Here is a 26,131-nt window from a genome sequence, read left to right on the forward strand (position 1 = left end):
TCGTTATCTTCATGTGAAGTTCAAATGCTTGATAGAATTGAGAATTTAGAACCAAAGAAGAGTCTTAAATCAAGTTGAAAGAATATTAGTAAAATTTGGTTCATGAAACTCATCGTTCTCCCAGTCTAGATAACAAAAGGTGAATTTTACAAACAAAGGTATAATACTCCATATGACAACCAAGATCGAATATTAATTACTCCATAATATCATAAATTTCAATTTAAATTAAATTGATACATTTCAATTTAAATTAAATTGAACAAATGGGCAACTAACATGATCCATGGGGATTGCTAGTGGAATGAAAGTAGAAAGGTAAAGAAATCGACTAACCTAAACTACACATTCCACTTAATTAATTCTGAACGACTACATTAATTAATTAATACAGCAACAGTGGGTTAGTGTAGAAGCTTATCCACATTTGCTTTATTCCCATTACCAACTGCAAATGCTTTCTCTCTCGTATACAGACTCCCACTTAGTTAATAATTAGCAGAATGTCTGCTGAATCTGCTCGGCCAACTCTTCTGCACTCAATTGGCACTGAATCCCAATCTAACAGTTAAACAAAAGACACAATATATGATGAGATTAAAATGCACACTAGATGTGTAATAAATCAAATAGTAAGCAGTAGGTGGAGAAGTTATTCATTAACGTCCAAAAATAAGACTCAAGTATCTTGTTGTTTTCAATGAAGAAAGGTTGTTTTCAAGAGAAACACAAATATGGCCCAGCTTACCATTAATCAATACAAATAGGTAGAGTAATCATATATCCTTGTATGTCTTCTTACTTTTAATGATTAAGATACATGTATGCAATGGGTAGCTAGCTCTATGCTATAGCTAATCCTCATCTCTATATGTTATTAGGTCATCACAAGCAATGTAACACTATATTTTACTACTATATAGTAATTCTTTCATATTTCATCTAATTTGAAATTATATTTATAACTAAATAGAACGAAAATTTTATGGAGTAGTAAAATTTAGAATAAACAAAAGAAAAGAATGAATTTATTTTTATAGGAGGCGAGTGTTTATGACTTGTGCAAAAGCATTACAATGCGCGTTGCACGTTGCGTAACTCGCCTACACTAAGTTGTGTTGCACATAGTATAAGACGTGCGCCAACTTTGTGTAAAATATTTATACGCCCTTATTAATAATTTTCTTTCCCTTTTAATAGCATCATGTATATAGCTAGGTTACATGATAAAAAGAACTTATATTAGTCCACAAACGAAATTAAATAACAAGAATAATACTAATTCCAAATGGAAGTTTTGTTACCTTAATGGTGAAAGAATTGAGCATCGTTTCGTCAACGGTACTGATGCTGACGTGAAGGATTTCAAGGGCAAGTTCTTCAAGGGCAGAAATAATCTTGAGCACTTGGCCGGGAAGGCGGTGCGACACCGTTTTGAGGAGCAGATTAGGGCCGGAAAACTTGACCTCGACTTGAGCTACGGGCGATTTGGAGGTGGCGACGAGCTCATTGACCGCATCGTTAATGGAAGAGGAAGTGGAAGAATTGCAAGGAGAAGGATCCACGGGGCTTGGAAGAGGATGCATCCAGGGTTTGTAGGGGCTGCTCGGCTGCGGAGTCCTCGGGCTCAGAGGCGAAGGCCTCGGGCTCGACACTATCCTCGGGCTCAGGACTTCGTTGTAAGCTGCTTTCCGTTGCTTCTTGGCTTCCAACGACTGCAGTACCTGCTGCAGCTCGTTGATGTAATCCACCACTCCTCCTATTATCGACGCTTGGTCACCCTAAGCAAATTGCAATTACGATATTAGACAATCAACTTTAAAGTATATGAAATAAAAGAAGAGCGCTACTACGCTTACTCTTTTAACATAGAAACAAGGCATGAGAGAGCGGAGCACGGAGAGATGGTCGTTCATTTGCTTCCGGCGGTTTCTCTCCACGGTGATGTGCGACTTGTTCTGCCCTTCCTCCACCGTGCTCAGCTTCTGCCGCTTGCACGCCTGAGAAGCGGCGGCGTCCTCTGCGAGTTGAGACTTTTTAAGAGCCGAGTTTTGGAACTCGAAGGTGTCGTCTCCGGCCGGTGATGTCGTCAGATTGTTGTATTCCCATGCTTCGAGAATGCAGAAGATGTCGTCGGAGCTCGAGAAATTCGTGGTTTCCTCGAAAAATCCGGATAATGTTTCAGCATCCATGGATTTCTACAATAAAAATCGGCAGAGAAATTGGTTTGAAAAGGGAAAAGGGTGAGATATAATCTAAGCTAAGGACCCCAAAAAAAAGAGTCAAATTGGGAGGAGTAGAAAGGGACGGAACATCACCATCAAATAGTAGTATGTGTATTGCGTTTTTTTGAGGCGGAAACGTTAGGGGAAAAGGGCAAAGAGAGAGTGACAGAATGATACTCAAAATTGCAGAGCTGTTAGAGATAGAGAGAGGGAATTGATATATAGTCTTCAATCGGTAATTAGGTTAAAGGCAGAGAAAAGTAGTGTGTGTCTGTGTCAGCCTCATATGGAGTATGTATAAATGAGAGTGTACGTATTTACTGTATTACTGTCACATGTAGGGAATGAGATCTCAGACTTGTTTTGCACGGCTATCTCATCATGTATGGAACAGTAGATCGTCTACTTCCAATTGTACATATACATGTATTTTGAGATAAATTCAAATTAATTGAATCCTTAAATAATTCTATTTGATCCTCATGATGTATATGGATTGATGGTATAAACGACTAAGTTTTAGCTTAAACTTACTCCAATTTGTTTGATTAATATATCAACAACTACAGCTGCAGACGTTTTGCTAATTCTACTTTGCATGACTTCAATCCAAGTAGTAGTATTAGTTTTACTTGATTGTGAAGAAATATAGTGGCAATGCATCATGCATGTTAGATCGCATGCATCCACGTCAACATGCATCTCATGTAAAAAGGCCTAAAATCTCAAAACCAGATCAAAAAGTAAGAAAATATGGGACTGAAAAATAGGAGATTGCTAAGTTATTTAAGTAGAATCATTTTTGTCCATAAAAAGATAGGGTAACTGCTCGATCGGCTTTGGAATGTGACATTGCATATTGCAACATTTAGGATTGTCTGGCCCGACATATGTAGTGTTATATGAATAAGTTACAAAAAAACAAAATATAAAAGCCAGCAGATCTATCAATAATCATATATACACAGTGGATCCCACAGCCATGAACAACTGAAAGATGACGGATCGAATTTCAAGTTTTCAAATATAATCATATAGTAAATGGGTATATACAACACCATAGTAAATTCCGATCTGCAGCTGTGGTTAAAGTCTGAATCATTACATTAATGCACGAAGAAGCTTAATATTTGTCTCTACTATTGATATATAGTGAAAAGTAGCATGAAATATAATGAGAGTCTGCAATATTTGCAGAAGCCCGTGTTTGTTTTACAACATTGGCATAACGATCATATCAAATTTAAAGTTGATATGAGAAATGAATGATTTCATTCAAAAAACGATAGTTAATGTGAATGCAACTTGGAGTAACTAAATTATTATTACAGTATTAAATACTCCCTTCATCTCGTCTCATTCTAAATGACACATTTCTAAATATAGAAACATTCTCTTACTTAATTATCTCTACTTTACACACAAAATAATAGGAGTAGTACATAAAATCTCATGTCGAATTAGAAATGTTCCAGATAGATTGGGAAGGAGGGTGTATTTAGCTAATTTATTTATGAGAAAGTGAGCATGTTAGGGGTATAGTTTAGAGAAAGAAAAAGGTTGTTTAGTGGTAGAAGTGAAGTATGAGGGTAAAGGACAAAATTAAATAGATGATGGGTGAGAATAGTAAATGAAAAAAGTGAAGGAGTGTGCAAGTTGCGTCTGCAGACAAGGGAGGTTCAAGAAGCTGGGTATAAATGCGCAGCCACAGAGAAACACGATATCTCCGTGCCACCCGCATTTCTTTAATTAATATCTGTGTCTTTGAGCGAGCTAGGTAGGCGTAGGCGTAGGCAGATCAATTGAATAGGTAGGGCGCCATTAATTTGCATGGGAGTGCGTTCTGAATCAACGTCATCCATCGACTACTTGTTTCTTGCATTTACTCACCATCCCACAACTTCATCACTCATATTCCCATTCTCTCTCTATATTAATTTTGGATTAACCTCACTCAGATTAGTTAGATTGTCAACTAATCGGCTACAATTTTGTTAAATTTAAGAATATGACACCATCCTTGGTCTATACAGATGGCCGAGATTTGCTTCCTCCCAAAAAGAAAGAATGAAGTAAGAGGGAGAGTAATGTTTCTATTTTAATAGTACTAACTACTCCCTACGTTCCATAATAGGAGTCATATTTTGTTTAAACACGTGTGTAAATTAAGAAGAAAAGTGGTTTGAATAAGTTAGTAAAATATGTGGGTCTCACTTATATTAATTTTATAATAAAATACTAGTAAAATAAGTTGGTGGAATGTGAATCCTACTTACCATTTATGTCGAAAGTGAAACAAGACACTTATTTAGAACAAACAAAATAGACAAAATATGACTCTTATTGTGAAACAGATGGAGTATATTATTTAGAATGTGACATTAAAATAAGGAAAATGTGTCACGGAACTAAAAAAGTATTATTCCTTTCCAATCTTCTTTTCTTGGTTCTCAAATCTCAAATCCAACTCCTCTTCCCTGTCATCAATTCTCCCTTTATAATAATGCGTACGTATCTAAAAAATATGCACGGCACTGCCCTAATCTCCAAGGAATCTTTATGGCTTTTAAATTTGAGTACATTATTCAAATTTGAATTTGAATGTGAAGATAAACATAAAATCACACATTTCAAATTCAGTCATTCATATTACCTTGAAAAATATACCAATAAAACTAAAAATATGATACTTGGAATCAGTTAAATACCCTCTTATTATCATTTATTCGATTGCTACAGAGAATATTTACAAACACATAAATTCTAAGTTAAAAGTGTAGCATGGTAGTATATTTATCGGGAGAGGATCCCCTGCTGTGCACAAATCACAGCAGGGCAGCAGGGCCCTGCTGTGATTTGTGCACAGCAGGGGATCCTCTCCCATATTTATCCCAGCTCCTGTCAGGAAATATAAATGGCAATCAATCTAACCTAACCCTCCTCTCGATGGAAGAATGATCTAGAAATATGCGCTAGTAACTTTTAAATGTGTGGGACAAGATTGTTGAAGTAAACATGGCTGGGCCATCCCTTCCCAAGCTCTATTCATTACTCACCATTAAAAGCAGCCCCACAAAATCCATGATTCCCAGCATTAAACACTAATGAATTTTACCACTTACCTCCATTTGGTTTTACACGGCGCTGCTAGGTAAATCCACGGTCGGAGCAGGATTTCTGGGCGATCTCAGAGCCTATTGTGGGGCTCCACCTCCTTGATTGCTTAGATTTCCCTTGGCCCGCTTCTCCGTCACATCTCAATCCTACATAATAGCAATGCTACGGATGCAACTCCCCCGGCCCAATATGTTTGAACACAGATACATATATTGGCTGAAATTATGATGATCACATATATGGTGGAACTAGTGTGTGCGACTTTCTTAGTTAGAGGGCTGTCCAAATAACACATGTGATCTTTACTCATTTACTAAAATCAAACAATCACAATGCCAAATCAGTTTTCTTAGTAGTAATAACCAGTAATCGAAATCACGGAATCATTTGGGTGGACGATGCATGCATGCAGAATACAACTACCGAAAGCACAACCATAACAAGAGAAGGAAGAAGAGAAATTTCGAGAATATTCTAACACTGTAGTTACTGACAGAAGACATCCACTTTCATGTGTGCGGATTACAAGTAAATAACAAATTTGGCATCTTGGTTCTAGTGTTGTACAAACTCAGGCCTAGAGGCGCCACAAGTCATGATGAGTAGTTATTCTACTGTTTGTTCGGACTTCAATTGGTTGGTTTTCATGCCTACATATTATAAAATACAAAAGACAAACTTAGATAACAGCATACCATTAATTGACATTTAGATGCTCAGCCAAAAAAATTTAGGCTCTGTTTTGAATATATGGGTTCGGGGCACTGTTGAATAAAGATATCAACTGTGCATTAATAGATGAGTGCAGGCGTTAGGTGAGTGAGACTACAGAACAATTAAGATAAAGCAGTCGACCACACAATCTTTGGTTCGCAAGGGGAAATATGTCATTATCTATATGAAATTGCAACCTAGCAGTCTTCATCATGCTTTGACTCATCTGGCAATTAACTGTGGTAAAAGAGTACAACTAAGGACAGACAAAAAAACAAGGAGAGGAAAGAAGTTTAGACCGGAGAAACTGTATTTTACCTATGTCCATAATAAGAGTTGATATACAGAGTTATACACACACCTTGTGCTCAATAATGACCTGTAACTGTAAAATCAGACACAACCTTCTTTTCTTTGATGCCTGCTGGTGAAAGAGTAGAAATTTTTCACTAAAAGTCATAGTAGTAAGTAGCCTGTGCAATAGCTTAAGAATGGCTAGTCCCTGTGGGCCTGGTACATTTGTCTTCAACCTGGTGTATGTTTCATAATTGCTTCACTAATTTCAGTTAACTAATTGGACCCTTTCAGCCTTTTTCAACTCTACTTAAACGGGGTAAAAAGCTTAGTATATTTACCTTTCAATTTGACTACGAGAATTAACCACTTCTGTCTTCAAGATAACATGTGCTCTGATGAATTTATTGGGATCTGTTTCATTTCCAGATGTTACTCAAACATGAATCTATTACGACACCTATAATTTCTCAAGATAAATTACCCAATATAACTCAGAAGGTAAAAGAATGTTTTATTTCAGAACATGCCTCACAATAAAGATTTAACAAACAAAAAATAAAATAAAATAAATAGCTTAAAAAATACTGCTATAAAATAGGTTGACTGTTAGCAATTAAAAGAATACCGGGAAAATTGAGCAACTTGCAAGAGAACATGACTAGGAGTCCGTACAAGAAGTAGCCCCACCAGTATTAGCATCTTTAAAACTGGCCTCTCAACTACAACCTGTAAACTGCAAACCCCCAAAGAAAATTACTCTTGAATTTTTGCTGCCATAAAAGTAGGAATAAAAGAACGCCAAAATTTTAAGCAAGCTATCGCCAGGACACTGTCTCTATTTTAACTTGGCATCATGACAAGGCATCTCAGATTGTGCAAAGGCAAATTCACAAAAAAAAAGCAAGCTGAATGGAGGGGGATTATCATCAGAGCAATGCTAATCCCTTTTTACCATTTGGCTTGGAATTAATTTGTAAAGCTTTGATAACCCTCCAGTTCTGCTTCTGCATTAAATAACCAAAACCATGAATTCGATTGCTAAATCTAAAGCCGTTTCTTTAAGAACATGGTTAGCACCCACAAAATGAATTTCCTTTGTAGAAAAATATATTAACATACAGACAAGACTCATGTTTCGAGACAACCCAAAACTGCTGAAACAATATGCAAAGATCCAGTGACTATAATTATCCCCCTTCCAGAGGCAGATTTTGCATCAAGGACCTCATGTCCAAATCTAATTGAATCCACTAATGACCCCTCCACAAAAAGGATGGATTCAGATCCCATATTTCTGGAAGATTCAGGAAACTGATCTTCAATCAACTCGTAATTAGGAGCTCCGCAGTCAAGAAAACCAACATCCATCTCTCTACAAGCTTTGATCCAAGAACATTTTAACAAGGATGATGAAGTTGTGCGCGATCTATCTCCAGCAATATCAACTTCAGTAAAGCATACGGCTTCCAAACATCCACCTGCAAGATTTTATATACCAGGAGTCACAATTGCATGTATCATTATAACAGCCCCTCCCCCTCACAAAGAGAGAATGAACAGAGCCAAGTTAACTATTCATAATACCCCACAAAGGCATTATATGTAACAACATGCAAAAACTATAACAAACTGCCTCTTCAACATAAATTATGTACAGTACAGGATGAACATATTCCTCAGTGTTTATACAGATTAATTACTGATTTTGAACAAGATCAGGAGAATCAAATATAACAGTGCCACCTGCACCACCAACTGCTGCACTAGGTTTCTTCTTCTCTTAGATATATGTATACGATGACAGCTAGAGGATGTGAACTGAAGAACATGGTAAACTAGGAGATCCTAATATATCTGATCTTGCTTTCATCCTCTCAATGAAATCTTAATTTTACATTAACAAACCATGTATAATATTATCAAGCCATTGCAAAAGACCTCAACAAATTATACTTATGAAGGATAACTGCACTTCTAATAAATGGCACAAGAATTATCAGTGACAGACTATCTTCGTCTAGTGCACCACCCAAGTTTCTGATCGCACAAATATTTACAATATACTAATAAAATCTTATGCAATCTCAAATAGATACTTAACGTGAAAGTAGAGCTCTAGCAAATCCAGTATGATCTTTGTCATTCGCCATAGCAACAACAACAACCAATCTTGCATCACAATATGCCATCTTAACCATGTCCACCAATGCCTGAGCAGATTCTTTGGTATGGGCTGAGATTTTCATTTAAAGAAAAACATTAGCACAAGCTAGTTATCAACTCGATCAAAATATGGGCAAAAATCAGAATTCGTCAATGTTAAATAAGAGTAAACAGGAACATCTATATATCTTTTTCATCCTAATCACTTGGCTGCAGAAATGAACTTACAGGCTTAGATTTCTTTGTATGTTGAAGGACAGAACTAAGAATAAATGGATGAACCACCTAAATAGTTATAACCCTAAAAAGCTAACATTACAGTGTAGTGTGAAAACAGAAATCATGAAACAAGGGAACCAAACCTCCATCAAGAAGTATAGTTGCTCCTGGCAGTCCTAGCTTGTCAGCTTCCTTAGATGTCAAAATTTGGCTTCTACCAACCAAATATGCACTTTCTAAACCAGCACGAATGGATGTATCCGATAACTTCCACCCTACAATAATTACGGGCATAAAGATATCATAATAGAGCAGGTAAGGCCAGAGCTCAAAGAGACATTTTCCAGCTGATATGTGACATGGTTGTAAAAGATGCTTCGTAGCATGCGAATGTACTTCTTGAAGCAATATAAGTCAACTTGATTAACAAAAACACCAACGAGTGTTATTTTCAAGTAGTAATGTAGTATTAACATTGAATAAGTTAAGCAAGATATAAATATCAATGAGTTTAATCTTTTAAAAATTGAAGGCTGCTGGAACTGATTGGAATTTAATATAAAAACAGATAATTTAATGTTTTAACAAGCTTCGGCCAAGTAAGTCGGGGGCATACTATCAAACAGAGAACCAGCTACACACTCAATTAACCCATATTCAGTGACCACGGCATTGACAGACACATTTTCAATCTACTGTTGGGGCTGTTGGGGGGGTCCTATCATCCGTATTAACTAATAACAAAGAGTAGTTTAACAATACCATATGCCAATCCACCTCGCCGGAATGGAACATCCAAAATTCAAGAAAATGTGGTGAAGACTTTTGTTACCTACCAAATAGACTGAACAATTGTCGACAATATAGATATCACTGATAAGGCCATTTTCTTCATTTACCATTACTCAACTTTCCAAAAAGACTAGGAGTGTAGCATAATAAACTACTCTAAAGAGTTCCTATCCATGTTAAAAAGACACATAAATTATGAGATAGGACTTATAAGAAGTCATATTTTCAAACCTTGTTCACGAAGACAAAGTGCTGCGCAAGTAGCAGTTACAGCATTCTGGAGCTGGTGAGAACCAAGCAGGCGCAATTGTAGATCAAACAACTCAATTGACTTGTATATGACAGGTACACAGAAAAAAAAATGGGTTAGAAAAAGAAATAAAAGTAGCTGTATAACACTCTTAAATGAACTGTATAATATAATTCAATTCAATACCACGTGAAGGTCGCTCTCAATCAAGAGCAGAATATCACATAATTGGTGAGGCACCTGACAGGCTCCAGAAAAGCCTTTCAGAACACTTCTATTTCCAGGATCTGATGCTGATACAACAGGTGAGCATAGAGACAATGCCTTCTCACGTATTATACTCTCAATATGTGGAAGGAAAGGCCCACCCAGAACCAGCTAAAAGATTTTACAAACAAGTCAGAATTGCATATTCTGCATTATAACTCTTGTATAGTTGTATGTATAACTTTATCTTGATCCACATACTTGATGGTAGTTATCTGCCTCCATACACAGTAAATAAAGTTCAAATTATGACATTGACATTTAAAAGTAGTAATTAGTTTATATATGCCTCCAATTTCAATGCTGGTTGTTCATATTTAAGCCTAATTATATTGTGTATTGTCTATTTGTTGCCTCTCTCCCAAGGGAAGACAACAAAATATGACTAAGACCATATTTCTGAAGGAAATAATGTACAGAACCACCTAACTGGACGTTTTTCTTTAATTATTCCTGATTTAGCCACAGCAATACTCTGCAGAGATCCCCCTAGTGCAGCTAGATGCTCTTCACCTATATTGGTAATGATTGCTGCTGCCATATCTGAACTGGTAAATACATTGGTTGCATCCCGAGCGCCACCCAAACCAGCCTATAGGTGGACATAAGAAATCAAAATATTATCCATTCCATGATGTCGACTTCCACGGTCTGTATCAATCAAAGCTAGGCGACAAACAATGAAACGCGGATTACACGCATTTAGGAGTGGAGAAGAGGAACAAGATGATCAAGTTAATAGTGAATTAAAGTTTACAGCCTACATAGAGAATCCCGAAATATGCTGTTATATCCAGAACATGGTGACCTAAAATAACACTGTCACCAAGATTAGGGTAAAGAACAATTAAGTTTAGTGAGAGCGAATCAAGAGACATATCTTCCATTTATATAATGCAAGTATTATAATTTGAAATCATCTATTTTCTTCCGAAAAGGGAAAGAAAATTGAACAAATAGAAAGCTTGGTTGGTTAGTATAAGAGCTCAGACAAGATAAGTTTACCTCAACAACTGCAAATTGAACTCTCTCTTCGGCAAATAAGCTCAATGTGATGGCAGTGAAAACCTTGATTTCAAGTTTCAACAATCAAATAGATTGAATGACAATAAAGTTCAGTATCACGATCAACCAAGTCAACCAGAAGACATACCATCTTCAAGTAAGATAATAGAAAAATATATCCATCCACGAGCATACCTCAAACTGACTGAGATGCCCTTTTTCACGTTCAATTGCGATATCAAGCTCATCCTTTATTTTGTGGAAGTGTGAATCCAGTGACTTCCCTGGCACTGCTTCACCACTCGTTCCCAGCGTTATGCGCTCTCTAATACTACGTATATGTGGGCTGAAAGAAGGCAATACCGTCAGTTGATTGTATGTATAAACTAAGCAGCTAAACATTTGTATTTCGTGATAAAACAATCATGATTCTTCCACAATATAATCTGAAGCATAATGAGTTACAGACAGATACCTGGTATAGCAACCAACAGAATACCCCTCGGCGCGTAAAATGCTGGAGATAAATGCAGCAGTTGATCCTTTCCCTTTTGTACCAGCAATATGTATAGCCTAAATCAATATGGAATCTTCTAAACAAATCCAAAATCTAAAATAGAAAAAAAACAAACTCAATCTATATCAGGCTGTTCCTCAACTCAAATCCATCCACTAGAAACTGTAACATAAGTATTAATCGAATTCACAAAAACCTTACCTTGAATTTGGATTGAGGATTGCCAAGATTGTGCAACAGCCGCCGCATCCTACCTAAATCGAAACCGTCGCGGGAATCGGTACCGGCTCCCTTAGGAACACCGATTTTTTCGTAGTTCTTGAGCTTTTCCATGAATGCATCCATTTCCGGGGCCTCAGTAGACGCAGTAGAAAGACATCGGCACGAAGCGCGGGGCAATGCTCTGGATTTAGCAAAGAGTGGATTATTTGGTCGGAGTAGGAGGGCAGTGAAACGACACGCAATGCTTGAAACTTTCATAATCGGAATTTGAGCAAATTCTATTCCGACACACGAAAACGGAGAAGCTGGCAATGCTTGACACATTCAGATTTTAGAGCAACTCCAATGGTCCCTTAAAACTTAAAACCCAGTTTTGGGGTAAAAAATTCCCTCCAATCGAACCCCACAACTAGGGGAAAAAAAAAAACCCCCACAACCAGTCGCAAATCCAAATTTATAAGTTTTTGAACAGTGCAAAGCAAATTGTTTTCATAATTACATTCAAGACCATCATTTTTTGGATTTTGGAAAAACTTACCTGCTGCCATATGCGTGAGGAAAAAGTGTTTGGGAGAGAAAAAAGGCGCTGGAGAATTTTAAGGTTTATAGCAGTAATTTATTTATGTGTAAGTTATGGTTTGGGGTTTAATTTTACGGGTAACTGATGTTATTTAGTTTAATAAATTACATTAATTTTGTTAATCAATATTCCAAATGATAAATAGTGTTTTTGGTTTAAATAATGTTAATTTAATAGGTTATGGTTATTCAATAAGTAAGTATATGGAGTTTTTAATATCATAATACAAATATTGATAATAAAGTGTTATGGTGCTAATATATAATACAGATAGAGTGTGATTGAAATGATAATTAATACTCCTTCTTCCTTGCCATAAAAATATGGACATTTAGGATGGTATGAGAATTAATTCACAATTGATAAAGTAAAAGAGAGATAGAAAAAAAAAATGTTATTATAGTATTGTTAGTGGAGAATGATGTCAGAATAAAATTATCAAAAATAGAAAGAGATATTTTTATGAGACATCCCAAAAATGAAAATGTCCTTATTTTTATGGGACGGAGGGAGTGGTATCGTTTTTCAAATAGAGTATTTACTACTAGTAGTATCTAGTATGCGTCTATGCCGCTTTTAAGTTCCTTTTTTTTGACATAAAGATGGATGTTGATTAAGTTCCGAGACATCAAAGAATCCGGTGACTCGTGGAGATTGCACAATTTTGAGGGCTACTTATTTATTTTCTTCTGGAAATCTTTCAATATGTCTAATAAGTTCTCTCCTCATTTAGTGTTTGATTCAAAGTGTTTTAGCTAGATTCGTGTTCATTTGAGTTCACATTTGTGATGAGATTTTTGAAGGTAATATTCCAGTTTTTAATGGGTACATGTCATTTATAGAATGAAGCAGTCAAACGCAATTTGTAGAGCAATACTATAATCCACCACATTTGATATTTGTGCAGGAATGTACGATTCAAGTTTGCATGAAATAACCAAACTAATTTGAGATGCAAGTAAAATTTTAATAATGTATACATCAATCTATTTACGTATTCTCCAATGAACCAGAAAAAGTACTTCTAGTATATGATGTGTGATAACAATTTAAGTTAAACATGATTTGATTGCACACTTTTAGGCCATCCACTACGCTGTCTCTATACCGTCCCTTAAATACTATTTGACCACTATTTGAGGGCCCCAATGCCCTTTTTTCCTTTATCCCTTAACTAAGGGATGAAACCTGCAACGCTCCGTCCCTTAACCGTCCATTATTCCGTCCCTTAATTACTATTCATTCAATTTCATTTTTTTTTCTCAACCTAATTCAATTAAAACAAACACACTTTATTAAAAACACACTTTATTAAAAAACACACAACATAAAAAAATACACAACATAAAAAACACACAACATAATTTAAAATACAAATTTAAAGAAAAATAAAAAAACTACTCCGCCGGCTAATCATCCTCCGGAGGCGGTCGAGGTTGAGGGGGAGTCGGAAGGCCAAGTTGTGCTGCCATATACACAATTCCGTTCCACCAGGCCGTGAATTGGGCGTACGAGAAGCGGGAAGTGTCCGCCATTGTGGCGGTCATGTACGCCACCATAAGTGTGTCCGAGCCTCCCCGCGAGCCCGATCCCGAGGCCGGCTGGCTTGATTCGCCTCGGCCCTTCCTTGCTCTAGCCGCTTTCGCCGCCTTCGTCCCTTGCGGCCGACGGCGCCCACTCGCGGATCCTCCAGCATCGCCGACCGTACCCACAAACTCCTGGGATTCAGCCTCAGGTTGGCTGATGCCCTCAGCGGTGTCACCACCAGACGAGTATTGGCCACTCGCCGTATGCTTCGTGCGCTTCGAGGTTGAGCCCGAGCTGGAGCGAAAACCGCCGGCCCACCGTTCCTCGTCCTTGACGGCCTGCCAAACATCAACAAATCTGAATTGATGACGTTCGTCCTGGTAGTAGGCGCGCAAAGCGGACGTCAAAATGTCGGTTGCCGTTGCGCCGCTTTGGTAGCGCGCCTCTTCGGCCGAGTAGATGCCGCAGAATTTTTTGACCCGTCGGTCGACTCGGTCAAAGTGAGAGCGGAGCATTTTAAATTTGCGCTTGCGGAAGCCTTTTGGCTTTATCTGGTGGTAGACCTCGCAGACCTTTTCCCAGAAACACTTCCGAGATTGTTGATTCCCGACGATGGGATCGTACGAGACGGTGATCCAGGCGTTGTACACCGCCAGCGTTTCGAGGTTGTTGTACGGATGCCGGCCTAGATCCTCTTCCTCTTCTTCCTCCTCGTCCTCGCCCGCATGGGGTTGTACATCGCCTCGGCCACCTCCACTGCCTCGGCCTACTCCCGGTGTGGGATCAACGGAAAATCCTCCCGGATCTGGGATAATCCCTGCGAATACCGCGGGGCTGAGGGACGAACATATGCATCAAGGTCAAAATTGGGTGGTTGGTATCCCCCTGGCGTCGCCGAACCCTGGGTCCCCGGCGTTGATGAACCGGAACCGCCCAATGTGTTGATCATGGTCTCCCAATTGCCGAACGCGTTGAGATCCCACCCGCCGGAGCCGGAACCGCCGTAGTTGCCGTCGCCGTCGCCGGACATCTTGAGTTGTTATATGAAAATTTGAGAGAAAAATTAGATGATAGGAAGAATAGATGTGTAGTTGTGTGTGAAATGAGGATGAGTTTAGGAGTATTTATAGAGTAAAAAAATTAAAAAAAAAAACAAAAAAACGGTAATATTACCGTTACAATTTTGTTTCTTTTATTTTTTATTTTATTTTTTTTAAATTCAATTTTTTTAAAAAAATATTTATTGCGTCAGCACGTGACGACGCCCACTCGCGGGCCGGCGAGTGGGCGTCACGCACGACGCCGGGTGGTCGCGCCACGTCGCTTAGGCGCGTGGGGAGACAGCCCGTCTCGTGGCTCGACGGGACGCGACGCGGGACGGCGCGGGACGGGATGGCGAGCTGCAATGTGTCGCGCCGGGGTCCCGTCTCTCTGGGACGGGACGCGAGACGCCGGCGAGACGCGTAGTAGATGGTCTTAGAAGAAAACTACTGCTACTGTTTTGTCAACGCAAGCTCCATTCAAGGTTGGACTAATGGGTAATCGTGAAATTAGAAGGACAGAAGGAGACAATTAATCATAATCTGAATTAATTAATTATACTATAATTCGTTTGTCCATTCCAGGTTGGACTAATGTGTTTAGCTGATCAAAAATATTTCCATTTCCAAGAGTGATCGCTAACTCATGAGGAGCTGGTGATTAAATTGACAAAATAATTTGGATCGACATCCGCTATAAATCCAAATGAATATTCTATAGACATAGAGGTGACAGCCACATTCATCGATCCATCAATTTCTTGTTGAAAATATAGCATAGAAGTGATATATTATTATATTCATTTTTATGTTTCAATTGCTAACCTCCTCCCTTAAACCCTTCAAGGTGAATCATTTGGAGGGGTTGGACTTTTTTATGATCAATTAGGGGGTTGGACTTTTTTATGATCGATTGGACAATCGACCCAATCTTTTTTTTCGATTGGTTGGACTTTTTTATGATTGATTGGACAATCGACCAAATCTTTTTTTCGATCGGTTGGACCACTGACCCAAATTTTCAGCCAAGTTATATTGCTAGGTCAATCATTTTTTTCGATTTCAGCCCAGATATATTGCTGGGTCAGTTAAATATGACCCACAGTCGGCGACCCGCTCTGATACCATGATAGAAATTCATGAGTTTCCTCCTAAAACCAATTAGTGATAGGAGGAGAGGCACACGAGACTTATATAGTGGATTAAGCTCTTTGTGTACACTGTAGGATATTATCATATTCATTTTTATGTTTCAATTGCCAACACATAGGATTTAACAATATAAATTTGAGTATATAAGGACATCACACAAAAAGAATTAATTAACACAAAATAAAATAAAATAAAAAAACAGCAATGGCCTCAAACAGCAACATCTCGGTTCTCAACGCCCTCGACAATGCCCGCACCCAGATGTACCACGTCACGGCCATCGTGATCGCCGGAATGGGATTCTTCACCGACGCATACGATCTCTTCTGCATCTCAACCGTCTCCAAGCTCCTCGGCCGCCTCTACTACTACGACCCCACCACCGGCAAGCCCGGGAAGCTCCCCCACAGCGTCAACAACGTGGTCATCGGCGTTGCCCTCGTCGGTACTCTAAGCGGCCAGCTCTTCTTCGGCTACTTGGGCGACAAGCTCGGCCGCAAAAAAGTCTATGGCGTCACCCTCATCCTCATGGCCTCCTGCGCCATCTGCTCCGGCCTCTCTTTCGGCTATAGCCCCAAGGTCATGACAGAAGCAATGGCCCATTACACTTATATAGTGATTTATTGTTATAAGTATTTATTTTTCTTTCATTTGCCAACAGGTTGTCATGGGGACGTTATGCTTCTTCCGCTTCTGGCTCGGCTTCGGCATAGGCGGCGACTACCCTCTCTCCGCCACCATCATGTCCGAGTACGCCAATAAAAAGACCCGTGGCGCCTTCATCGCAGCGGTCTTCGCCATGCAAGGCGTGGGGATCATCTTCGCCGGTTTAGTCTCCATGATCATATCCCGGGTCTTTCTCGGGATGTATGAAGGGCCGGCCTTCAGTGAGGAGCACGTGTTCTCCACCGAGCCCGAGGCCGACTACGTGTGGAGAATCGTGCTGATGATCGGCTCGCTCCCGGCGTTGCTGACGTTCTACTGGAGGATGAAGATGCCGGAGACGGGGCGTTACACGGCCTTGATTGAGGGGAACGCTAAGCAGGCGGCGGCGGATATGGGACGCGTGCTCGACATCGAGATCAACGCAGAGCAGGAGAAGGTGGCCCAATTCAACTCCGCTAACGAGTACAAGCTTTTTTCGAACGAGTTCTTCGCCCGCCACGGAAAGCACTTGATTGGGACGACAACCACGTGGTTTTTACTAGACATCGCTTTCTACAGCCAGAACCTAACGCAGAAGGACATATTTCCAGTGATGGGACTGACGCAGGAAGCCGGAAACGTAAGCGCGCTAAGGGAGATGTTCGAGACGTCGCGGGCGATGTTCGTGATCGCGCTCTTCGGGACCTTCCCAGGCTACTGGTTCACCGTCGCCTTCATTGAAAAAGTCGGGCGGTTCTACATCCAACTAGTCGGTTTCTTCATGATGTCGATGTTCATGTTCATCATCGGGGTCAAGTACGAATACCTCAAGAATAAAGACCACAGGTGGACCTTTGCGGCACTCTACGGCCTCACTTTCTTCTTTGCCAACTTCGGCCCCAACAGCACGACCTTCGTGCTGCCGGCCGAGCTGTTCCCGACGCGGGTGCGCTCGACGTGCCACGCCATCAGCGCAGCGTTGGGGAAGGCCGGGGCCATGATCGGCGCCTTCGGGATACAGAACTTCACGCAGGACGGGAAACCCGACCAGATCAAGAAGGCCATGATCGTCTTGGCCATTACCAATTTGATGGGTTTCGGCTTCACCTTCATGGTCACTGATGAATCGGCGAATTTCTGATGTTAGTGAATGCAGGAAAATACAGATCACGACACAAAGAATTTACGTGGTTCGATTTACTGAAGTAAATCTACGTCCACGGGAAGAAAAGAGGGCAGAGTTGTATTGCTTGATCTGTTTTCTACAGCTTACAAATACAAACTTGCTATTTGATATTTTATCTCTAGAGAGCGAGAGAGTCTAACCCTATCTATCTGATCTAGGTTCTATTTATACAGTGAACCAAGATCGTGGCATGCAGCCATTTACTAGGTAGTGGATGTCGTGGAGATCGTGGCGATCTTGCATGGGTCCACTATCCTGCATGAGTTAATGACTGCTTGACACCACTAAATAGATCGTGGGTGTAGTGGAGGTGGAAATCCTGCATGAGTCCACTATCTCCTAGTTCGGTCGAATACTGAGACCGAACTGCTGAATTATTGCCGAGCAGCTTTTGCCGATCTGAGAGTAGAGCTTGATGCCGACCTGAGAGCAGAGTTTGATTGGTTGGCTTTTACCGAGCTGTAGGCTGGGGCCGAGCTCTTTGGTTGTGCCGAACTGAACTCTTTAGTCATGCCGGACTGATACTCTTTAGTCATGCCGAACTGATACTCTTTCTTGGGCTTTAGGCTGATGGGCTTTACTGCTGTTGGGCTTGTTTAGTACGTACTCCATCACTACCCCCCCCGGAAAGTGAAGTGAATTACTTCGGCATTCTGGATAAAGGTACGGGGTAAGTTGATGTTTGTCCTCGATCTTATGAAGTGAACTCTTCTTTGACCGGACTCGTCTTTGGTCTGATGAAATAAACATTTTTGACCGGACTCGTCTTTGGTCTGATGAAATAAACATCTTTGACCGGACTCGTCTTTGGTCTGATGAAATAAACATCTTTGACCGGACTCGTCTTTGGTCTGATGAAATAAACATCTTTGACCGGACTCGTCTTTGGTCTGATGAAATAAACATCTTTGACCGGACTCGTCTTTGGTCTGATGAAATAAACATCTTTGACCGGACTCGTCTTTGGTCTGATGAAATAAACATCTTTGACCGGACTCGTCTTTGGTCTGATGAAATAAACATCTTTGACCGGACTCGTCTTTGATGAAATAAACATCTTTGACCGGACTAAGCTTGTGTCCTAATTTGGCGAGTTTTATCGCTCGGATCGGACTTTCCGTTGTCCTAATTTGGGGATCGGACTTTCCCTTGTCCTAATTCGGCGAGTTTTATCGCGTGGATCGGACTTTCCCTTGTCCTAATTCAGGCAAGTTTTATCGCGAGAATCGGACTTTCGTTGCAGTTCGTTTCAGACGAAGTGCTTGATTCTTAAGCTGAATTGCGGTCTTGTATCCTCTTTAGAAGCTTGGACTTCACAATCGTTAGCTTATTGCAGTTCGTTTCAGACGAACTGCTTGTTTAAGCTGAATCGTGGCCTTGTATCTTCTTTAGAAGCTTTGACTTCACAATCGTTGGCTTATTGCAGCTCGTTTCAGACGAACTGCTTGTTTAAGCTGAATTGTGGTCTTGTATCCTCTTTAGAAGCTTTGACTCACAATCGTTGGCTTGTAAATGTTCTAAGAAGGGGATCAGCCTTCGAAGAACAAGATACCTCAGTAACATTTGTAAGAGACGACACGCACAGAGACAGACAAAACACACAGACAAAAACGCACAGAGACAAATAAAGACCAAGCAAACCAAATAAAGCACATTGACCGAACAGGACTCAAGACTGACTGACCGGACTGTCTCTTACAAATGGAACTTCTTGAGGTTGGAAAGGTGCCATGTTCGGGGTACCTGTTCTCCTGACATGTGAGCCAATTTGTAAGACCCTTTGCCGAGGACTTCTGACACCCGATACGGACCTTCCCATGTGGGTTCGAGCTTGCCCAGCTTTTCTGCTCGGCTTACTTCGTTGTTTCTCAAGACGAGATCTCCCACTTGAAATTGCAGCTTCTTCACCCTTTGGTTGTAATACCGGGCTACTTGCTCCTTGTACTTGGCTGCTTTTATGCATGCCAATTCTCTTCTTTCTTCGGCAAGATCTAGCTCGGCTCTCAGTCCGTCGTCATTCATTTCTGCTGAGAAATTTAGAGTTCGGGGACTGGGTATGCCGATCTCCACCGGAATCACGGCTTCGGTGCCGTACACAAGACTGTACGGAGTTTCACCGTTGGAGGTTGTGGGTGTAGTTCGGTAGGACCATAGGACTTGAGGGAGATTTTCTACCCATTGTCCTTTGGCTTGTTCTAACCGAGCTTTTAACCCTTTCACCAGGATACGATTTGTTACCTCCGTTTGTCCGTTTGCTTGTGGATGAGAGACCGAAGTGAACCGCTGTTGAATATTCAGCTCTTGGCACCAATTCTTGAACGTCTTGTCGGTGAACTGAGTCCCGTTATCCGAAATGAGGATGTGGGGTATGCCAAATCGGCACACTATGTTCTTCCAGACGAAGTCCAATGCCTTTGAGCTCGTTATCGTAGCTAATGGTTCAGCCTCCACCCACTTCGTGAAGTAGTCCACGGCAACGATAAGGAATTTCATTTGCCGAGGAGCTTGAGGAAGTGGTCCCACTATGTCTATGCCCCATTGCATGAAAGGCCAAGGGCTTTGCATAGTGTATAGATCGGTCTGCGGCATCCTTGGGACATTTGCATGGATTTGGCACTTCGGGCATGTCTTGACGAACTGCACTGCTTCTTGTACCAAGGTTGGCCAATAATATCCCCATCTCAGAACTTTTTTAGCTAAAGCTCTAGCTCCGATGTGGCTACCGCACGATCCTTCATGAACTTCTCTGAGGATGTAGTCCGTCTCTTCTGGTCCTACGCACCGCAATAACGGCTGGGGGTAAGACTTTCTAAAGAGGACTCCTTTATGAAGTTCGTACCGAAGTGCTCGGCACGTGATCTTCCGAGCTTCTCTCTTATCCTCGGGCAATTGTCCTTGATCCAGATACTGCAAGATCGGCGTCATCCAGTTCGGCGAGCTGGATACTGAATGTACCTCGGCTTCATCAATGCTTCGATGCATTAATTCTTCCGCCTTTGAGCTCGGATCTGAGGCCAACTTACTCAAGGTATCTGCTCGGCTATTTTCCGCTCTGGGAATGCGGATTATCCGAAAATAGGAGAAACTTCGGCTGATGCTTTGCGCTTTGTCCAAATACTTCTTCATTCTCTCGTCACGAGCTTCACTTGTACCCAACATGTGATTTACTATGACTTGTGAATCACCATGGACTTTGAGAGATTTGACGAGCAGACTTTGCGCTAACTGGAGTCCGGCCAGGAGGGCTTCGTACTCGGCTTCATTATTAGTAGTGGGGAATAGGAACCGAAGTGAGTAGGTTACTTCGTGTCCGTCGGGAGCGACAAGTAAAATACCAGCTCCACTTCCCATCTTGTTTGAAGCTCCATCTACGAATCCGCTCCAGCAGTCCGGCGGCTCTACTTCGGATTCCAAGGGCTGTGCTAGTTCGGCATTTTCAGAATTCTTCTGTTCGGCAATAACAGGAATTGCTTGATCGAACTTTGCTTCTGCAAGAAAATCTGCCAAAGCTTGTCCCTTGATGGCTTTCCGAGGTAGGTACTCGATTGAGTGTTCTCCCAGCTCTATGGCCCATTTGGCGATTCTGCCTGATGCTTCTGGCTTGGTCAAAACTTGCCGAAGAGGCAGATCGGTTAAGACGCATACCTTGTGAGCATAGAAGTATGGCCGCAGTCTCCTTGCTGCATTTACTAACGCCAGAGCAATTTTTTCCAGAGGTTGATACCTTGTTTCTGGACCTCTTAATGCTCGGCTTGTAAAGTAGATGGGAAACTGCTTTAGGCCTTCTTCTCGTACAAGCACCGCGCTAATGGTTTGATCGGATGCCGCTAAGTATAAGAATATTACTTCGGCTTCGGTTGGAGCAGAGAGAATAGGAAGCTCGGCTAGATAACTTTTGAGCTCGTCAAAGGCCTTTTTCTGCTCGGCTCCCCACTCGAACTTTGGTGCCTTTTTCAACACCTTGAAGAACGGCAGTTGCTTTTCGGCTGCTTGGGAAAGGAATCGATTCAGTGCGGCTAGACATCCGGTTAGCCTTTGCACGTCATGTATGGACTTCGGCATTGCCATGTTCTGAACGACTTGAACTTTTGAGGGGTTTGCCTTGAGTCCGTCCTTTGAAACCCAACAACCCAGAAACTTTCCCGAATCTACCAAAAAGGTACATTTTTGGGGGTTGAGTTTGAGGTTGGCTTTTCGGAGCACGTTGAGAGTGGATTTGAGGTTGTCTTCATACTCCGAAGTGCTTTTGCTTTTGACAACTATGTCGTCGACATACACTTCAACCTGTTTTCCAATTAGGTGCCGAAAAAGCTTGTCTACCATCCTTTGATAAGTGGCTCCGGCATTCTTTAAACCAAATGGCATCTTTTTATAAGCGAAAATGCCGAAATCGGTAATGAAAGCTGTTTTCGGAGCGTCACTCTCATCCATCAATACTTGGTGATATCCTTTGTATAAATCAAGAAAACAGAAAATTTCGAAGCCGATCAAAGCTTCTACTTTTTTATCTATATTCGGAAGGGGATAGCAATCTTTAGGACAGTGCTTGTTTAGATCGGTAAAATCTATGCACATCCGCCATCCTCCTTCTTTTTTCTTGATCATCACATGATTAGCCACCCAAGAAGGATATTTCACCTCGAATAGTACATCCGCTTTTAGTAATTGGCGGACTTCGTCATGGATGACTTGGCTTCTTTCTGCCGCAAAGAGTCTTTGCTTCTGTTTTACTGGCCGTATTGAAGGATCAATATTTAACCGATGAGTGATTACCTCGGGGGGCACTCCGGTCATGTCCAACGGAGACCATGCAAAGACATCTTTGTACTCCTTGAGGAGCTGAATGGTCTTTTCCCGGAGTAGAGGCGTTCCTGCGAAGCCGATCTTGACCGCTCTGGATGGATCATCTTCGTATAACTGAACGGTCATTGAGTTCGGCTCTGAAGTGACTTCGGTCATCTCGCTTGCCTCTGACTCCGGTTGCTGTGATTGCTATGCTTGATGGTGCCGAACTGATTGCTCGGCACTTTTAAGCGCAATCTGCAGACATCCTTTTGCTCTCTTTTGATCACCTCGGATGACCGCTATCCCACCTTTAGTGGGGATCTTGATGGTGAGGTGATAAGTAGAGCAAACGGCCCGAACTGTGTTGAGCCAGTCTCTCCCCAGGATGATGTTGTACGGGGACCGAGCTTTCACCACAAAGAACTCGATCATCGTATTGGAGCTTGTAGGCGCTTTTCCCACCGTGATCGGAAGGCTGATAATACCTTCAGGGCGGGTGTCCTCCTGGGCGAAACTTTTCAGAGGAAGTGGAGCCGGACTGAGCCGAGCTGGATCCACTTCCATTTTATCGAAACATTCTTTAAAAAGAATGCTGACTGACGCTCCTGTATCCACAAATACTCTGTGGATCAGTTTGTTTGCCACTCCGGCTTGAATGACAATAGCGTCTTGGTGAGGAGAGATGGCTGGGACGGGATCGGCGTCTGAAAATGTAATCACTTCGTCTTTCTTCAGCCTTTTATGTGTTGGCTCCTCTTGATTGGAACCTCTGCGTTCTGCTTTTAGGGACGACTTAGTCTTCCCGGCAGGGAGAGCATCAATAGTCAGGATTACTCCATCATATTGCGGCTCGTCGTCGTCTTCGGGATCCTCATGCCTTTTCGGATCCTGAGGATTGCAGTTCGTACCTCTCTGCCTTTTGTTCTTTTTCGGCTGCTTGCTTTGGTATTTTTTTAACGTTCCTGTTTTCACAAGAACATCAATACCTGCAGCCAAATTTCGGCACTCCTCGGTATCGTGACCGTGGGTTTGATGGAAGGAGCAATATTGATCCTGAGGTCGCCGCGCGGCTGACTTCGTCATCCGCTTTGGTCTTTCGAACATATCGGAATGTAGTTCGAAAATTTCCGCTCTTGACTTGTTCAGCGGTACGAACTGAGCGGGCGGCTTCTCGGGATTGAGACTGGGTCCCAATCTGTCTTGCACCGGAGCCCTTTGAATTCTTTCAAATGGAGTCCGGCGAGGATGCCCCTGATCGCTATGATCGGGCTTCCTTCTGTCTCCTCGGGACGATGAGCTGTCTAACGACCGTTTGCGACGGTCTGCCTCATCGGCCCGGGAGTACTGGTCCACAATGTCCCACATTTCCTGAGCTGTCTGCGGACCGCACTCAACGAGCTTCCTGTAGAGAGCTCCGGGCAGGATTCCATTTTGGAATGCCGAGATGACAAGCAGATCGTTGAGATCGTCTACTTGCAGGCATTCCTTGTGGAATCTTGTCATAAAGTCGCTGATTCTTTCGTCGCGACCTTGACGAATGGAAAGCAGCTGAGCCGAAGTGATTCGGACTTCCGCTTTCTGAAAGAACCTCCTGTGGAAAGCATCCATTAGATCTCGGTAGGATCTAATGCTGCCTTGAGGAAGGCTGTCGAACCACCTTCTGGCGTTCCCGATGAGCAGCTCGGGGAACAGCTTGCACATGTGGACCTCGTTGAGACCCTGGTTCGCCATGTTATATTGATAGCGTCCCAAGAAATCATGAGGATCCACTAGCCCGTCATAAGTCATTGACGGTGTCCGGTAGTTCCGCGGCAAAGGAGTTCGGGTGATATCGTCCGAGAACGGAGTCTTTAATGCTCCGTACATGGTGAACCCGACATCTCTTCGGTACGGAGGAGATGGAGTTCTCCTGTGGTTCCGGTACCGAGGAGGAACAGGAACATGTCGGGGTTGAGGATTCTTTCTCCTGGAAGACACGTCACTACTGCGGTAGTGACTTTCATGTCTGGATGAGGAGGGAGAATCCGCCGTTGTCTTCTCCGGCTGCTGGCTCTTCTGCAGGAAGGTTAAGAACTCCTCCTGCTTCTCGGCCAAGAACAACTTGACAGCTTCATTTAAATCGGGCTGCTGGGAAGACTTGGTGCGATCTCTCCTGGAGTGGCTTGTTCCTTCTTCGTGAGAACCGGAGGTAGATGTCTCCCGAGGCCGTTTTTCAGACCTGCGAGCTGGACTAGCTTCCTCACGGTTATCACGAACAGTATTACGGGTAGTGTGTGATCTGGTATGCATTTTTCTGGGGTGGAAAAAGGGTCAAAAATTCGCTTTATCACAAATTTGGTTTTCTGTTTCCCACAGACGGCGCCAGTGATGAATCGGCGAATTTCTGATGTTAGTGAATGCAGGAAAATACAGATCACGACACAAAGAATTTACGTGGTTCGATTTACTGAAGTAAATCTACGTCCACGGGAAGAAAAGAGGGCAGAGTTGTATTGCTTGATCTGTTTTCTACAGCTTACAAATACAAACTTGCTATTTGATATTTTATCTCTAGAGAGCGAGAGAGTCTAACCCTATCTATCTGATCTAGGTTCTATTTATACAGTGAACCAAGATCGTGGCATGCAGCCATTTACTAGGTAGTGGATGTCGTGGAGATCGTGGCGATCTTGCATGGGTCCACTATCCTGCATGAGTTAATGACTGCTTGACACCACTAAATAGATCGTGGGTGTAGTGGAGGTGGAAATCCTGCATGAGTCCACTATCTCCTAGTTCGGTCGAATACTGAGACCGAACTGCTGAATTATTGCCGAGCAGCTTTTGCCGATCTGAGAGTAGAGCTTGATGCCGACCTGAGAGCAGAGTTTGATTGGTTGGCTTTTACCGAGCTGTAGGCTGGGGCCGAGCTCTTTGGTTGTGCCGAACTGAACTCTTTAGTCATGCCGGACTGATACTCTTTAGTCATGCCGAACTGATACTCTTTCTTGGGCTTTAGGCTGATGGGCTTTACTGCTGTTGGGCTTGTTTAGTACGTACTCCATCAGTCACCGAGACTAAGGGCCGATCGTTGGAGGAGATATCCGGCGAAGATGCTGGCTACGGCGACGCTCAGGTCGCCGACCGCCCCGACCATTGATTTTCGGACTTGATAAATTTCATTGCTACCACTTAGTACAAGAGGAAATAATTTGAATAAATTACCAAAATTAAATAAGAGCTGGATGGACGATGTGCAACTATCATTTCTCATACACATCGACTCCTAATTTTTTGTATTTTGTCCTTAAACTTCCTTCAAAAGTGAAATATAATTATGAACGTTCCAATGTGAGGAATTACTACACTTTTATTAGTACTAGTATATTTGGATGAATAATTTACTAAGAGTTTTACAACCTAGATGACTTGAATTCGCTATCTATTAG

The 26,131-nt window shown here is 41.9% G+C and overlaps 3 protein-coding genes across 4 annotated transcripts; 1 reads left to right on the forward strand and 2 right to left on the reverse strand.

Annotated features, from left to right (window-relative positions):
• Nucleotides 1-269: 269 nt before the first annotated feature.
• On the reverse strand, nucleotides 270-7,237 carry LOC121794664 (transcription factor SPEECHLESS-like). 2 transcript variants are annotated; one of them, XM_042192935.1, is made up of 5 exons: nucleotides 6,979-7,237; nucleotides 5,348-6,764; nucleotides 1,860-2,198; nucleotides 1,305-1,781; nucleotides 270-561 (listed from the first exon to the last, which is right to left on the reverse strand). In XM_042192935.1, exons 2-5 carry the CDS (start codon nucleotides 5,351-5,353, stop codon nucleotides 496-498), a joined length of 888 nt encoding a protein of 295 aa, XP_042048869.1. In that variant the 5' UTR covers nucleotides 5,354-6,764; nucleotides 6,979-7,237; the 3' UTR covers nucleotides 270-495. The 2 variants fall into 2 exon arrangements, with proteins under 2 accessions (XP_042048869.1, XP_042048871.1); XM_042192937.1 differs by lacking the exons at nucleotides 5,348-6,764; nucleotides 6,979-7,237 and adding an exon at nucleotides 2,319-2,646.
• A 130-nt stretch (nucleotides 7,238-7,367) lies between these two features.
• LOC121794663 (dihydrofolate synthetase-like) lies at nucleotides 7,368-12,275 on the reverse strand. Its single transcript, XM_042192934.1, has 10 exons — nucleotides 11,768-12,275; nucleotides 11,525-11,622; nucleotides 11,245-11,395; nucleotides 11,050-11,112; nucleotides 10,475-10,636; nucleotides 9,964-10,155; nucleotides 9,759-9,858; nucleotides 8,879-9,010; nucleotides 8,455-8,586; nucleotides 7,368-7,831 (listed from the first exon to the last, which is right to left on the reverse strand). Exons 1-10 carry the CDS (start codon nucleotides 12,110-12,112, stop codon nucleotides 7,482-7,484), a joined length of 1,725 nt encoding a protein of 574 aa, XP_042048868.1. The 5' UTR covers nucleotides 12,113-12,275; the 3' UTR covers nucleotides 7,368-7,481.
• Nucleotides 12,276-16,291: 4,016 nt separating this feature from the next.
• On the forward strand, nucleotides 16,292-17,873 carry LOC121796495 (low affinity inorganic phosphate transporter 4-like). Its single transcript, XM_042195335.1, has 2 exons — nucleotides 16,292-16,666; nucleotides 16,749-17,873. The coding sequence occupies exons 1-2, from the start codon at nucleotides 16,292-16,294 to the stop codon at nucleotides 17,871-17,873; spliced, it is 1,500 nt and encodes a 499-aa protein (XP_042051269.1).
• The last annotated feature ends 8,258 nt before the right edge of the window (nucleotides 17,874-26,131 follow it).

This window comes from Salvia splendens, chromosome 3 (genome assembly GCF_004379255.2).
Source record: "Salvia splendens isolate huo1 chromosome 3, SspV2, whole genome shotgun sequence".
NCBI lineage: Eukaryota > Viridiplantae > Streptophyta > Magnoliopsida > Lamiales > Lamiaceae > Salvia > Salvia splendens.

Excerpts from the sequence above, each read along its gene's own strand:
- LOC121794664 (XM_042192935.1), bottom strand. Across the intron at positions 1,782-1,859 it reads CTTGTTTCTATGTTAAAAGA|GGTGACCAAGCGTCGATAAT; the intron begins GTAAGCGTAGTA and ends CAATTTGCTTAG. Across the intron at positions 562-1,304 it reads TCAATTCTTTCACCATTAAG|ATTGGGATTCAGTGCCAATT; the intron begins GTAACAAAACTT and ends TTTAACTGTTAG.
- LOC121794663 (XM_042192934.1), bottom strand. The coding sequence starts at position 12,112 with ATGTGTCAAGCATTGCCAGCTTCTCCGTTTTCGTGTGTCGGAATAGAA. Across the intron at positions 11,396-11,524 it reads TCTGTTGGTTGCTATACCAG|CCCACATATACGTAGTATTA; the intron begins GTATCTGTCTGT and ends GCCTTCTTTCAG. Across the intron at positions 10,637-11,049 it reads TTCAATTTGCAGTTGTTGAG|GCTGGTTTGGGTGGCGCTCG; the intron begins GTAAACTTATCT and ends GTCCACCTATAG.
- LOC121796495 (XM_042195335.1), top strand. The coding sequence starts at position 16,292 with ATGGCCTCAAACAGCAACATCTCGGTTCTCAACGCCCTCGACAATGCC. Across the intron at positions 16,667-16,748 it reads CTTTCGGCTATAGCCCCAAG|GTTGTCATGGGGACGTTATG; the intron begins GTCATGACAGAA and ends ATTTGCCAACAG.